This window comes from Furipterus horrens, unplaced genomic scaffold, assembly GCF_987537825.1.
Source record: "Furipterus horrens unplaced genomic scaffold, mFurHor1.1.pri manual_scaffold_13, whole genome shotgun sequence".
In the NCBI taxonomy this organism is placed as follows: domain Eukaryota; kingdom Metazoa; phylum Chordata; class Mammalia; order Chiroptera; family Furipteridae; genus Furipterus; species Furipterus horrens.
Genome location: NW_028327183.1, coordinates 22,776,386 through 22,792,697, shown reverse-complemented (window position 1 = coordinate 22,792,697; position 16,312 = coordinate 22,776,386). Strand labels below are relative to the sequence as shown.

General features: G+C 41.7%; 1 protein-coding gene across 1 annotated transcript in view; it reads right to left on the bottom strand.

Annotated features, from left to right (window-relative positions):
- Positions 1 to 16,312, bottom strand: part of WWOX (WW domain containing oxidoreductase) — a 907,032-nt gene that overhangs the window by 657,365 nt on the left and 233,355 nt on the right. The window contains exon 6 of the mRNA XM_090260500.1: positions 12,478 to 12,566. Within this exon, the coding sequence (XP_090116626.1) occupies positions 12,478 to 12,566 (89 nt within the window). The remainder of the gene's footprint in view (positions 1 to 12,477; positions 12,567 to 16,312) is intronic.

The window sequence follows — 16,312 nt, the reverse complement described above, 5'->3', positions numbered from 1 at the left end:
CATCAGTACCGTAGAGGAGGGGCTGCAAATAAAACAGAAATGGACCTGGTGTGAAACTCCACTAAACTTGGAAAACCTCCCAAAGAGGAGAGAGAAGGAAGGAAGATCTGCTTGGTCTAAGACACATGAGGGTCAAACGGGGCTGAGGAGCCTGGGAGTGAAATCTATTTTGGTATCAAGGTCTTCAAGGCCATAGCAGCTTCTTGTCTAAGATCAATGTGAAGCCTTCCCTTTAAGAGGGTGGCCAGACCTGCTTTGTGTGCCAGAGCTGACTCAGAGGAAGTCCCTGAAAAGTCAGCAGAGCTACATGCTGGGGCTGAGCTTCTACGACCAAAAAGAACCAAGTAGGAGCCGAGGCCACCACCACCTAAGACAAAGGTTGACCTAGGGAATGATGATAAATGGTAAGAGCTGAATGGCAGCCAGTCCTTCCTGACTCCCAGCTCAGTGCTCTGCCCACTCACTGCTCAGTGCCCCTGAGCAGGCCCACACTTCCTCGCCGATGACAGAAAGCCTCCGAGTTCCCTTCCACCCCATCGGGAAGCGGTTTCTCCTCCCCATGGCTGCAACGGCCTTGGATGACTTGAAAAGTAACTGAGAGAAGAATGTCAATGACTAATAAACAGAAATTTTGCATTTTGTAATAAACATTTGACTTCATAATAAATGCAAGCTTTACAAATCATATTTCGGATCTTAATAGTAGTACTTAGTTTTTGATGAAGAGATGAGACAAAGTTACATGTAACTTTTCTGGAGGATGATTTGGTTTTCTAGATGATCAGTATTAAAAAAAACATATCCATATACTTTCACCTAGGAACTCGTCTTGTAGGAATTGATCCCAAGAAAACAAGAAATAAAAAAAAAAAGATAGAACATAGCATCCGAAAATCGAAGATAGGTTAAATAATTTTACCGATGTATAATGGATCATGGTAAAGTCATTAACATTCAAAGTAGAGACTATCTATTTAATAATATAAAAAGTGCCCATGGCATACTTAGTATGCAGAAAAATAAATACGTTTGAATAAAAAAAGAATATACATAACATAACCACTTCACATCTATTATGGTGGCTAAAATAAAAAAGGATCACTATAATTTAAGTTAAAACAGGACAATAGCGAGTGTTGGGAAGGATGTGGAGAAATTAGCATCCTCATGCATTGCGAGGGGGAATGTAAAGTGGAGCCACAGCTGTGGAAAAGAGTTTGGCAGCTGCTCAAAAAGATAAACATAAAGTTACTATAGGACCCAGCAATTGACTCCTAGGCATATACCCAAGAGAAATGACAACATATATCTATACAAGAACCTGTACATAAATGCTCATAGCAGCATTATTCATAATAAACAAAAAATATACACAGCCCAGATGCTCACTCCCTGATGAATGGCCAGAGGACCATCAGGACTTGAGACCTCTTGGGTAGGCTGTGCTCAGTGCCTCATAGAGCAGCACATGAAAATCACCTGGGAAGCTTTGAGAAGTCTAAACACCCAGTGCACATTCCAGAACAATTATATCAGAATGTCTGGGGCAGGAGCCAGGCATCCGTGGTGTATAACAATCCCCAGCTTATCCCACAGAGTGGACAAGTTGAGAACAACTGTCCCCAAAGACAGCCTCTTGGGAGTTTGGAGATCTGACGTGGGACATTGAAGCACTGCCTTCCTTTTAGGTGGAAGGCATTATGCCGAGATCTGTTTCCCAAAGCTATATCGTTTGTGAACTTACTCATTACTTGTACTTCTGAGACAAACAGAAATGCCTTTCTTCCTTCTGGTTTTGGTTATCAGTTACTGCATAATGTCAGCTCAAACATCTTTTTGATTATGAGCAGGTGACTGAGCTGTAACATCAGTATAAGTTTAAAAGGCAAACTGAAGAGTGTTGCCGCTAATTGAGAGAATCTCTTTATATTTTTCTGAATGACAAGGTACTGAGTAGATTCTTACAAAATGAAGAAAAGAAAGAACTCATAATATTAAAAACACAGCACAGTGACAAGTAGTTCAACTAAAAATATAATCTTCCTTGGGGACTTTCAGCAGGCTGCCACAGTGTAGCACCGGTGATTTATTTCAAATGTATATGCAAGTTTTTTAGGCTGACAAGAATTAGCTTTGCAACAATTTACTGAGGGGAAAAAGATGGTTCCCATGTTATTAAAATGCGATTTCAGTGTGGTTTAAGCACAAATTTCCCAACATGTCAATTATGTAAAAGTAGAACTCAGATGTGACAATGGGAGCAGTTAGATGGTACAAGGAGAAAAACCAAGCTGCATTCATGAGCCAAGTTGGGAAATATAATTCTGAACCACAGACATTGAAATGTTTTCCCCAAGTCTTACATAAACCAAGAGTTCTCCGAGAGAAACCAAATATTAACCCTAATATCACAGGTCTGCTATGCCAATGGCTGTGTGGGTGGCCTCATGGAAGGTCAAGGAACAGGCTTGGCAGGGCTGAGAGGTGTCAGTCCCTGTCCAAGCCAAGCAATGCCAGGCTCGGTCGTTCATGTGGTCCATGCCACAGCAGAGAAGCCCTGGCTCCTAAGAGATAGATATGTTCATAATTCCTAGAAGGGAACATGGATGCCATTTGCCTAAAATAACTATTGTACATTTGAGTACTCTGAAATTTGTTTCCCAAGATCATGCTACCAAGGGAGGTACTAATTCAAGAACTTTGAATGGCTGAGAATTGACACCTTAAAAGAAAAGTTTGGTCACCAAACGGAACCACATGTCTCTGTTTTTGTCTTCCCTCCTTTCCTTCTTTCTTTCCTCCCTCCCACCCATCCATCCATCCATCCATCCATGCCCTTCCATGAGCTTACTATAAAGCAGAAAATGTATTTAATAATTGCAGAGATTATGCTAATGAAGATAACAATGATATAAGCTATTGTGTACCAGCACTGTGTTTTAAAAAGATTATGTAATTTTATCTTCTCAACCATCATCTCCCACTTTTATGGATAAAGAAACAGAGGCTCTGAGAGATTAAGGGATTTGCCAAGGTCACCATTTTAGTAAGCTGTGGAGCAGAGAGTCAAAGCTAAGACAAAGATGAATTGGCCAATATCTCTGCTTCTCTAGGGCTCGGTCTAACAAAGAAAAATCAATGTAGTAAAAAAGCATCCCCGAAGTATCCCAAGCAGGATGATTGGGTATGTGTTCAATGCTCCATGAAGTGACTTGCCAATTCAGCCATTGTGTAGAGGTAAGAAGAGGGAACAAGGTAGGTTCCGTAGAGGATGTGACAGTCACCCAGGGAGCAGGCAATGGACAAGTCGGAGGAATGTGGTACAAGTCAGGATGGCAGACGCAGGGTCAGGAGGCAGAACCTGTCAGCAGCCCTGCGTGGGGCAGAGTATGGAGGCACAGGGTTGGGGGGATGTGGCTATAAATGAAGGTGGATAAGGGGCCATACCCCCGAGGTCTCAGTGGGCCACACCGGCACGTACAGCCTTTGCAGTTCAGTCAGCAGGACATCACCAAAGGGGTTTTCCACAAGACAACGTCAAGGATGAGTTGGGATTTGAGAGCAATCACTCCGGCAGTTCCGATGTGTAAATAGCAAAATGACCCTTTGGTTTTCCCCAGTCTACCTGATCAGCATCATTTGAAGACAAGTAGGAACTAAGAGGAAATGAACACAGACATTTGGAGTAAATGTATAAACATGACAGTAAAACAAGAGTAAAGGGCTGCCATTTCTGCTTGAACTGACATTGTGGAGAGACACCTTCTAGATACCTGGTGGGAAACAGTCTGAGTACCTTAAGTGAGGGGATGGGCTTCTCTCCTATTGGGTTGCTTTAACCTCTTTTAAACAAATATGAGAAAAACAATTTCCTGGTGATAGAAAATTTGCTGGAAGAAGCATCTTCTTCAGCCTTGAAGTGACCTTAATAATTGTCCCAGTGGGCAGGGGTTGTCCTATTAATAGAACAATTCTCCTTCAGAGGCAATACATCCTACATGATGCAGTTCTGAAGTGAGACAGATCTTTCTGAGTCTCTGAACTACTGTCTAAGCTGAGCTCAGCGTGAGTGCAGATTTTGGACGAAGTTCTAGCCTCACTACCAACTAGCTAGAATAACCTTGGTCATGGTCCTTAATCTCTTTAAGCCTCAATTTCTTGATCTTTGAAATGTGGTTCATCGTTGTATTAGGCTGAAACGTAAGATACTGCCATTTTTTCCCTCTCCTCTGAGACCTCGTGAGGGTGAAATGGGATGGCCTATAAGTGCTTGGCTGTGCATGATACAATAAATAGGTGATAAATTTTAATAATTATTATCATCACTATCTTCATATGGCTCCAAGTCCAAATTGGGATTTTGGTGTCTTCACTATAAAGCAACAATCCTGAGTTGTGGTAGTTGACCTACTTTCCCCAAACTCACCACAGTACACTGTTCTACTCAAAGCCATCACTTCTATCAGCCTCTAAGCATCACAGTACTTTCTGCAGAGAATTAAAATTAACCATGCATGCAACAATGGTTATATTTACTTATTTATCTTGACAGACCCGACATAAACCGTTTTCTAAGAAAAATGGCATGTATTTCTCATAGTGAGGCAGGATGCTATTAAAAATGAGTTACATTTCAAGCAACAGTGGGGTCTAGTCTGAAGATTAGCAAACCACAACTACTAGAGGAAATCCTAAATCCCACCCACTTCCTGTTTTTATAAATAAAGTTTTATTGGAACACGGCCATGTCTAGTAATTTATACTTTATCAGAGGCTACTTTTGTACTACAGTGATCTCACTTGACACTCAAAATGCATTCAATACTGATTGAGTGGCTGCTAGAGAGCATCTGGCTCACAAAGATAAAATATTGATATAGATATATGTATAAAATATTTACTTACCTGACTTTTCCTCAGAACTTTGCTGGCTTGTGCTCTACCCTAGTGCTTTAAGAGATCATTGTTAACAGTGAAGGGCATGGGTGGGGACCTGGGGTGGATGGGTAAAGCAAAAAAGAGAGAGAACTCAAAAAGAGAGAGAGAGAGAGAGAGAGAGAGAGAGAGAGAGAGAGAGAGAGAGAGAATTGTTAAACACTAGCACCAGAATTAATATTCCTTGCTAAAGCTAAAGACATAACATCAGCCTATGTGTGTATGCATTGGGGGGTGTGGGAAGAGGCAACCACAGAGTAATTGTATTTACCCTCCAAAGATGGGTTTTCATTCTTCCTGGAAGGGAAGTTTTTTGTGTGTCTTCAATTAACATACATCACTTTGATTTTAAGAAACATGATAGTGATGATTGAACCTGGGATTCTGTTGGGAAATCAAAACTGTTTATTTTGCAAACATCATTGTGGTTAATTCAAACACATTTTCATGTATTCCTTAGCACTGATGACTTTCAATGATGGCAAAAGGCTCACAAAATTTTTTTTTTTTTTTTCTGGCAAATTTAATTGCGAAGTCGCCCCTAACTAAATTAATTTAAAATTTTTTCTTCTCTACCAAGGATATGTCTTTGAAAATGTCCATCACGCAAAGTTATCAAAATGTCCTTAAGCTTCTGACAGCTGTAGGAGAGCTCAGGCACAGGAGAAGTGAGATAACAAATGGTTGAACCCCACGTCTAGATGTCCCTAACACTGTTGTAAGAGCTGAGTAAAAAATGAGGGGAAAAGAAAAATGTAAAAATAAACAGGAAAGAAAGGGAGAAAAAGGCATGTGGAGTATTTTGGTATCCCAGAATACCCAAGTTTATTATTTTTAGTATGTCCACATACCTCACTTATTCAAAGTGCTCTTAAGGCAACTCAGATCACCTGGAAAAGCTGCTTAAAGCCAGGGAAACAGGTGTAACAATGACAAAGAAAATAGAGTCTAGCCATTTACTCTGAAAAAGAACGACGAAGTATCCCTCAAGTCCATGGCTTTAATAGCAATGAGCAGCGGGGAAAGTACTCAGTAGAGCAGTAAGTACTCTGTGACCCTCAGTGGACATCACTATAGCAACAACCTTTTCTGCTTGATTCTTGTCATGCTTATGGTTTGCGGGCAACCTGAAGCTCATTGCGCCTCTCTTCCCAATGACCAGGAATCTCAAAGCTCATTCCTAGGCCCAATTTTGAAAGAATGTGAAAGACCTTATGAGATCCACTCTTCCTCTATGATCGCTTCTTACTAGTCTACTTTTATCCTCTCTTCCTATTTAAGTAAATTCTTTTTTTTCTATTTTATCACACTATAATGTATTATTTAAAATTTCTCAAATCATTCTAGGGTCAGGATAATAAACAGAGACATATTAATAACAGTCATAGGCAGAGTGCACTAATAAGCTGAGTCTGGATATTTCATACACTACAGCTATTCTCCTCAACAACCCTAAAAGGTATATGTGATAGATAATCTTCTTTATATAGATCTGGAAAGCGAGGCACAGAGATGCTCAGAGTTTGCCCAAGGCCACACAGCTAGAAAGTATTAGAGCTGGGATTTAAATCAAGTCCAGCTGATCCCCAAACCCTGTATCCTTTCCACTGTACCAGGAGTTGGCACGCCGTGGCCCTTTGGCAAACCCAGCCCATTACCTGTTTCCACATATAACGTTCTATTGAAACATAGACATATTCATCCATTTAAATATTGTCCATGTAAGCAGAGCTGACTAACTGCAATAGAGATCTTATGGCCTGAGAAATCTGAAATACTTACTCTCTAGCTCTTTACAAAAATGTTTGATGGCACCTATACTATACTGAGTTACTTCCAATTAGTATTTTTGATTAATAATTAATGGCTCATACATTGTATTTTAGACATATTTTTAAAACAATTATATAAAACAAATTGATGCTGAGTTAATTTTCAGAAGATAAAAAAATTTACTAATGAGGGAAGCGCTCTTCCCCGATGTTTCCAAATTTATTAAATGTTTCACAATATAGTTTTTTAATAACCTAAGAAGGAAAATGTACGGGATGGCCAAAAAATTAACTTGCAGACTTTTAAAATTTTTCCTTAAAAAAATCATAATTAAAATCTAGATTTAGGGAGTTCATTATAGCTAAAATATACCTCTTTGTTTTTCTTTTCTTTTAGTTTTCATACTGTGTTGAAAAGCAAAGCAACATGATCCTCCGTTAGGCAAGCCAGAAATGGATTTCTCATGTTGAGCAAAGAGTAATACAGATATGTTGGCTAAAACATTATTCTTACAATTGAGCTGAAGAGAAAAAGAAAGATTAAGCTATAATTTACACATTGGTCTTTAGGGTAATTTATCCCTCAAAATTTGGAATTTATTTATAATTTATAGCCCACCCACTTTCATAGAAGGATTGGAGAACAGCAAAATTTGGAATAGGAGTCCAAGAATATTGTATCTGGGATTAGGAGTCAAGTTCTGAAAGTAATTTAGGAAAAAGTGAAAATAAATAACCTTGTTAAAGATTTTTCTCTCTCAAATGTTTAAAAAGTAAAGAGGGGTTAGAAAACTGTTAATCTTTTATTTTAAACATCACTGTCCTATATTATTTTTTTAAGTGAAAGCCTAATTTCTTCAAATTATGCTGGAGACAGAAAGTTGAGAAGAGAAAGTAGAAATCAGTCATCAAAAATAAAGTTCTAGAAAGCTTTAAAACTGCATGTATTATGTTAATATGAACTTACTATCAATTTCAATTAATTTCCATAATGAATCAAAGTCCCTTGGTCAGTATTATATGAGCTGATTGGTAACTGGGTTCTAAGCAATGAATTTGCTATATATTCTGTGCCATCACCAACATTTAAAATTCCAAGATTAGAATCCAGGGATCCATTACTTCAGGAATGTATGGAACTCAAACTATAAAACACCTAAACAAGAAAATATTAACAAAGCTTGTTTTAGGAGCTGTTGAACTATTCCAGGCCCTATTCAAAACGGGTGCTTCTCAGTAAACTAAGCAACAAGCACGGGGGATGAAAATGTGCAAAATCATCACAAACAAAATATTATTATTTCAGAGCCCATCACAGAAAATCCCAGTATTTGGTCTGATGATCAGGAAGGGTCCCAGCACTGCCTCCTCGGATGGATGCCCCCGCCTGCCAGGCAGTGTGGGGGCTGGCTCCTCTCCAGGACTGCCGCTTAAACATAAATATCTTTCAAAACTCAGTTTGGTTGGGACTTACCACAGGCTTTGGTTTGGAACTTTCCAGTAATGCCCAAAATAATTCGACCTGAGACACACAGGCTGACCACCACTATCACTAACTCCTGGGAGAACTGTCTGGAAGCAGACGGAGGCTTCCTGGGCTGACCACCCAGAAGAGTGAGCGAAGAATAACACGATAAATTAGTGAAAATGGGGGAGGGCAGACAAAGAGTGGGCAGAGGAATGGGTGCGTCAGGGGGAGCTGAGCCTGAAGAAAACAAGCTTTAGCAACCAGGCACACGTATCCTCTTGATGGACGATTGCCCCACCACCTATGAACTATGCTCGCTAAAACACTTAAACAGGAATTTGTTCTAGCCTCTGGAGTTATCTACCATTTCACAGGACACATAAATGACAATAGAACATGTTAAATGATAGCTCAAATATGCAATCATTCAAGTACAGACTATAGAAAACTAGAGGACAACCTGGGCCATCAACAAATACTATGTTGCATTAATTTTTTAAAAGAAAAATAATTGAGGGAAAACCTATTGATTACAATGCATTGCCCTTATTCAAATCCTGATTTAAACAAACTGAAAGAGGGAGCGAGAACAGAAATATTTATTGTTTTAGTGGTTTTAAGCCACTAAATTTCAAAGTAACACATTACTTGGTAATACATACCAATACAGAAATCCACACTGAAAAATATGACTAGAATATGAGACGTCACAAAAAGAAAAGTCGGGCCCTGGCTGTTGTGGCTCAGTGGATTGAGCATCAGTCTGTGAGCCAAGTGTCGCTGGTTCGATTCCCAGTCAGGGCACATGACTAGGTTGCACGTCAGGTCCCCAGTTGGGGGTGCGAGTGAGAGGCAACCACACAGTGATGTTTCTTTTCCTCTCTTTCTCCTTTCCTCTCTCTCTAAAAATAAATAAATAAATAAATAAATAAATAAATAAATAAATAAATAAATAAATAAATAAAACAAATAAATAAATTAAAAAAAAAAGAAATTTAAAAAAGAAAAAGAAAAGAAAGGTCACTTTGAGTTCAGACAGACTCAGATTCAACTTTTGGAATCCACTACTTGCTAAACTTGGGAAAGTCATTTAGATTCTGCCCCACCCCCCGAAAAGCTGGAGCCTTTCAATTTGTAAAATAGAGATAAAAAAGACCAATGCCCAGGGTTTTCGTGAGAAATCCAAGACAGAATTCATACATAAGTGTTTAGCACATTGCCTTGCACAAAATAAACAAAAAGTTGATGAGAAGCTGTGAATTTACATAATCATACTAGCAGTGCTCGTTCTGAAACCGACACTACGCTCCCTAAAGGAAGAAGCAGCAGGTATCACAGAAGCAGCTTATCCACAGCTCCTCCAAGGAGGGGCACATGGAGGGCGGCTCCAGAGCCCTGTGAGCTGCGTCTTTCTCCGTGGTTTGCATTCCATACTTCTTTCTACCTGTTTTAGAAGTAGGCTCTCTCATCTGTTGTGAATCCCAGTGTGGGAAAACACACTGAGCTGGAGCGTGAACCCAGGAACACACACAGGAAAAAGGAGCCTGAGACATTTCTTGGTGCTCACAGACCGGCTTTAAACCGGAATATTAAATGGGGGTATCCGCACGGAATTTAAACGTGAAGGGTTTTCCTCTCAGTCCACCAGCGCAAAAAGAGACTGGCTCTGAACTGGCAGCCATTCTTTCATTTGTCATTATGTTTTATGCCCAAGGAAGTTTTAATGTCTAAAAATGGGAGGTGATTATACGAATAGAGCTACACATGTTTTTTTGGCAGCCTGGTCACCAGCACTTAAATTCACTTCTGACAGTTCTCAGAATCTAAAGACCTGTAAGTACTACACTGTCATCTGCCTATCCGTGGGAGATTTCACGTTGGCAGCATTTCAAAAGTTAAAATCACTCTCTTTTCTATGCATATTTTCACCACCACAATATTTCCCTAAAACATGTAGAACACTGTACTCTCGAGAGACATCTAAAAAGAGGTTTGTGGTACAGGGCTTGCTAAAGGAAAATCTCCCTTTTTTCTGAACCTAGAAGTACACAAAGTCAGAGTCATTTGTTAAAATCTAAGATTAAGGCAACATGGGTGATAAGCTTCCTCCCAGAGTGTGGGTCTGTGATTACAAAAGGCAGTAGAATTTGGTGATTTTTTAACTACTTAATGGTGAAAAACTAATGGTCCTATTACGACTGGGAAGATGGGGCTGTTATGTAACACTTGGCTCTCCCCGGCAGAACTGCTCACTTCCAGTGCGGTCTGACACAGAATGCGGGGAGTGGGAAGACACAGTAGTACATCTAAGCTCCAGCTAGAACAGCATGGTGTCAGGAAGAGAGCAGAAAAGTCAGAACTGGATCAAAACCCTGCTTCTGCAGCCAACCTGCCTGGCGACCCTGGGAAAGTCACGCTCTCTGATCTCTGCTTCCACCACGTTTCAAAGGGAAGACAGCTCAGCATGGCGGGGAGGTGGGGCCCTGGTGTGAGGAACCACGTGGGATCTGAGCACCTCTGCTTCCCAGCCCGCTGCCTTCAGAGAACTAGCCTGCCCTTTTGGTCCCACCTCCTGCTTCTGTGCAACAGCAAATGAATGACACCCACCATAGAGGTGGTTTGGAGAATTAAATCAGAAGATGCACGCAAAGGGTTCGCAAATACGTGGCCTGTAATGAGCACCTAATAACTGAGCTGCAGCTGTGCTGTTGTGGTCATTGTTATTATCACTCCCTGTCAAACAACCGCAGAAACATGGGTTTGAAGAGCCGGCCATGTGCAATAAAACAGTGCTTCCTGACAGCTGAGACGTGGCTTGTTCAGGATAACTGGCTTCCAGTGCTCACCGCTCTCTTCCCAAAGGCTGGACACGTGCCTGGGGCTTTGCAGACACTCACTGAATGTGTTATGTGAATGCACGTGTGGACAAATGAATGGTGACACTATTAATGAGCAAATGTCTTCAAAGCTACTGCTGGACCCAGACTTGGGGCTCTCTGAGAGCTCTGGCCGGGCTGGCAGCGAACGCCAGCAAACGCGACTGAGAGCACACGCAGCAGGGCACCCCCAGGCCGGCTGGCATGCTGGGGGTGTGGTCCAAGCATCCCTTGGTGCACACAGCCTGCACGGAACAGGACGGTGCAGCTCTCACTAAGGACTCTAACTTAGTACTGTGACCTCAAGGGCTCCAGCCGCTTGCTTGCTCCAGAAAGGGCTTTCGAGACTTCTTAACCATCTAGAACTGCTGAGTGAGAAATGAAGGGAGACACGAGAAGAGCCGGACACTGGGCAGCACTGAGGGCTCATGCCTACATTGTACCACATGAGCATTTGGCTTCAGATACCTCCTCTTACATCCATCGTCTGCTTGGTGATCCTAACTGAGCCTGAAGACAGCGTGTCCTTTGATCAGTGTTCTGCAAATCCGGTCACGTTGGTGCCACTTTTGGAACTATCTTATCCTTGGCACCAACTATACTATTATTAACTTAATGCTCATGTTTAATTCAACCCACTGGAAAAAAAAATTAAATGAAGTTACTTTTTAATGAAATTTAAACCACTATGTTAAATAAGAAACCAGTATTGCCTGCCCTAAAAAAATAGGAGAGAACCGTAAAAACAAACACTTGGAAACAAAATATTATAATTAAAATGGAGCTAACCACCCTGACTGCCTCAGCTTTGGGTTTGAAGCCTGCTCTCTCTCTGTTAGAAAGAGGTTAACATGTGACGGGATAAAGATTTGCCAGCCCCTAGCTAAGGCTTCCTCCTTCGGGCATATTGACATACTGAAAAAGAATGAAGAAAAAGGGGCAAGTTTCTCAAGATGGGAGTCCATGATTGCGGAGCCACGTGCACGCACCACGTAAAACCATCGCAGGTTTGCAAAACAGCAGAACCTTCTTCGCACACTCTCACTCTCAGCCCCCTTGCAGCACAGGATAGCGGAGGTCTCTTCTTCCCGAATGCAATTAAAATGTACTTTCCCTCGATTCTGAGGCTGCAAAGATGTCTATAATCAGGATGCATCTTACAGTCATCTGGCTTGTATCAGCCACTTTTACTGGTGCTGTAACAGTGTCTTTTCTTTTTATCTGGGAAACTGTTACTGGATGGATGGCACATCTCATAACGAGAGTTAAGAAAATATGGTGCACCTTAACAGGGCCAATATAAATGAGCCCCTGCCTGGACGCCAAGACAACACAACAGCCTCACATTCTCCCAATTATGTTCATCTGATAAAGACATTACAATAGTAAGATATTATGATCTATAACCCTCCACTGGAACACTCACACATTCTTGGCCTTGAACGCTTGAGCAAAATGCTGCACGCTACGGAGCAGAGCAAGGTCCAGGGTCATTGCTTCCACCTTGGCTTTATGCTGGAATGAGAGAAAATAAAAAGAAATGATAAATAACAGCAAGTTTAGTTCATGGTATCGAGTTACAGTAAATGTGTTATGGAACATGTCGGAATTCCCCTGTTTAATATTAGACACCCAGAGAGAATATAAATCATCAGAATGAATGGAAGAACAGGGCTTTTACTGCCAAGTTTAGGGAGGATGTGAGGCTGGGACTCTGCTAAAACTACAGGCTGAGGGTTATGCTGTTTCATGCAGTGCATGGAACAGGCGCCTGAGGGTCTTTGGGCTCATGGATCTCCTCTCAATGTGCATCCTAAAAACCTAGGATGATGGGGAACACCAGGACACAGCGTGGCTGGTGAAAGAATTCAGCAGACAACATTTTAATCTCAAAAGTTGCCATACATCTGGGTTCTGAAATGATTCCACCAAGACTGCATCAAAAATTAAAGACAATTCACATATAAAAACTATAAAAGCAGGCAAACGTCATTTATACTGATGGATCATGACTGGCCGGGATCCCCCTGGTTTAGTAACCCAGAAAACTCTATAGACAGGTGAGGCATGTGGATAATTATAACGTTAATAATGGCTACTGTCTATTCAGAGTCTACATGGACCGGGCACTTACATGCACCATCTCATTTCATCCTCACACCTGAGAGATGGGCTATATTTTCCCATTTTTCAATGTGGCATCTTCTAAGAGATCACAAAGGTAAGAAGTGAGGGTAGCAAGCACTGACCTCCGGTCCATCTCATACAAAAGTCCAGGTTTGCTCCTGGAAAGAACCTAGAAGGGCTGGAGCAGCCAAGTTTTGAAGGAATCATATTCTACTGGACAGCCTCCTAGTTCACTTCTCAAAGATCAGCATTGCCTTTCAGACTTGCCTTGTGTTTGTGGGGCATTCCCAAGTGTGGCTGGATTTCAGAGGTGTGAAATCACATACTATCACTTCTTAGACCTATCTCCTACAAAGACAGGATGCCAGGTCACCTACCTGGTCAGGTAAGAAGAGCCCCATAAAATAAATGATTAACTTGGGAATTCTTGTCTAGACAGCGATGCTGATGTAGACTAAGGAGAATAACATGGTAACGATATAAAGAGGGAATGCAAACAGCACTGCTGAGGACGTCCGCCACCCGAACTGTCTTGTCCAGGGATGGACACACACTGCTGAGATGCTCAATGGCTCTGTAGAAGTTTATCTTGGCTGCCTGGGTCCTGGACTCTAACCCAGCTCCCAAGCTTTGAATAATAAACATCAAGCAGAGGCAGCTGGGAACATTCTGACTTCGGGCCATTTAACATTTCTGAGACTCAGTTTCCTCATTTGTAAAAGGTGAATATTAATGATCTACTCACAGAATTGTAAGAATAAGTGTAAAGCACCTAACGTTCTGTCAGGAAGAAAGTATTTAGTAAATTCAGCTAGAAAGAGATAAAATGTCAAATTCTTTCCCTAATGCCACTCCCAGCAAATGGTGGTTTGGGCAGACTACCATGCAGCATGGTGGTTGACATAGTGTTAATGATAAGCCAGGGTCTTCCCTGAAGACCACAGCAGACTAGATCTGTTACATCCTAGAGGATCCAGGTCACGTCTAATAAGGGGACAGAGAGTGACTATATGACTTCCCCAAACCCAACAGCATATCAGTGGCAAATGTGTTGGCCGATGTAGATATCCACTCAGAGAATGGAGGCAGATGCACAGACAAGCAGATTTTGAAAGGAGGATGAGAAGTGTTTAACTTGGCCCAGGAAATGGGCAAAGTGGAAACTCGAGTTTTATTAGAGTTTCCTGAGATCAGGGAATGTTTGAGCTGGAGGCCCCCAGAGTGAGGCAAGGCCATGCCCCTCGTCCTACAGAGTAGGACATTGCCACCAGGAGAAGTAAATGAACTTGAGTGAGGCTGTACCCTGTGTAGACAGCTTGGGCTTCCAGATAAGGAGCAAAACCCCACACACCTTCTGTCTGAATAACCAATAGTTATCTGAAGGTTAAAATCGGAGTGTCAAGTCTGTCAAAAGCTAACCTATTCCTCTCGAAGATTCTTATGCCCCATAAAGGCTCAACTACCTGATTTGTTATTCAGAGTCAGCATCTAAAGGGGCCTTTTTCCCTCATCCTGGGTCCTCTGGCCCCAGCCCCACTCACTTCACTGGGGCATGACACTCACCGCCATGCACAGAATGCTACAGAACTCTGAACGCATCACCAGACAAAAGTCAGATACTCATTCTGCTGGGAAAGGAGTGGTAGACATTGTTTCTCTCAGCCAAGCCCCCTATAAAGACTCCATGAGATATTATTAAAACCATGTAAAAATTTCCACCATAAAACAAGGAGAACATTCCCAGATGGTGACCCCAAAGCAATTTTCCAACAAAATGATGTCACGGCCACGTGGGCCTTTACATTCTTCTCTGTGTGTCCCTTACAGTTGGTAAATTGTCTTTTGGTCCTTCTCTTTCACTTCCAAATAAAGCACAGAGCTGCCACTGCCAATAAGAACAAAACCAGAACATACACATCCAGGGGGAACCGCGGGTCGCAAGCCATCAAGTAGTTCAACAGACTAATCAACGGGCTGCGGGTTACTAGGCTCCTGGGGACAGTGACTCAAGTTCGCACAGCATTACTCAGGTAAGCCTCCTGCCCTCAGTGTCAGGTTGCTGCTTCTGCTGCTGACCCTGAGAAACGTAGTGACACTGTGTGCAGTACAGGAAACCCCGTGAGAGGAAAGCATAGCTTTTAGGATCAGGGCGTGTGTGCTTGCGTTGATGTGTGTGTGTTGGGGGCGTTGCTCTTCTGATTATGTAAGAAATTTAGCAACTGTAAAAACCATTTGTCATGAAACATGCTCTAAATGACAACGCGGTGGCTTATGGATCCCATTTTTGAGGGATAAAATATGGATTGCTAGGTGAAGGCAAGAGACTAAATTTGCCAATGTGAGCTTTTCTGTCACGTCTGGCCTTGAATCCGGGACTCATCACTATTTATTTTTTTGGTTTAATTCATGACATTTTTGTTGTTGCTCTTAACTTTGATAGGGAACTAATTATAGACACTCAAGAAATGGGACTTAGAATGCCCGTATACCCATCTCCCAGCATCCCCCAGTGGTGACATCTTACCCATGTAAACATAGGACATCATTAAAACCATGACATTGACATTGGCACAGTGTAATTTATTAGACCTCAGACATTGCTAAGATTTCACCAGTTTTTGGATGCACTTAATTTCTTTACTTATAATATCTTAGAGTACAATTCAATGCCATTTTATCACATGTATAAATTCATATAACCTACACCTCATTCAAGGTACAGAAACGTTCCATCACCACTAAGAAACCAGTGCATTTTTTATTAAGAGGTATTAGAATTAGCACAGGCCACCTGACCTTGTTTGGCCAGAGTCTGCTTTCTGGATTGGCAAAGCAAATACATAGACTAAGTCCCAGCTTAAAATCCTTTTGTAGCTTGGAATGGCTAACAAGATATGGTCCACATTCCTTAGCATGGCTCACACAGAGTCTCCGTATCCATCAGGACATGCTTCAGTAAAGAATAGCCCCCCCACCCAACCCAAGCCTCCATCTCTTAAAATAACAAAGGATTATTACTCGCTCATGTTTCATGGCCATTCCAGATTAGTGGGCCATGTTCATCATGGGTAGCCAGGGGCCCGTAAGGATGACCCTCCACCTCCTATAATGTCATCAGCCTCTGCAGTATGGGG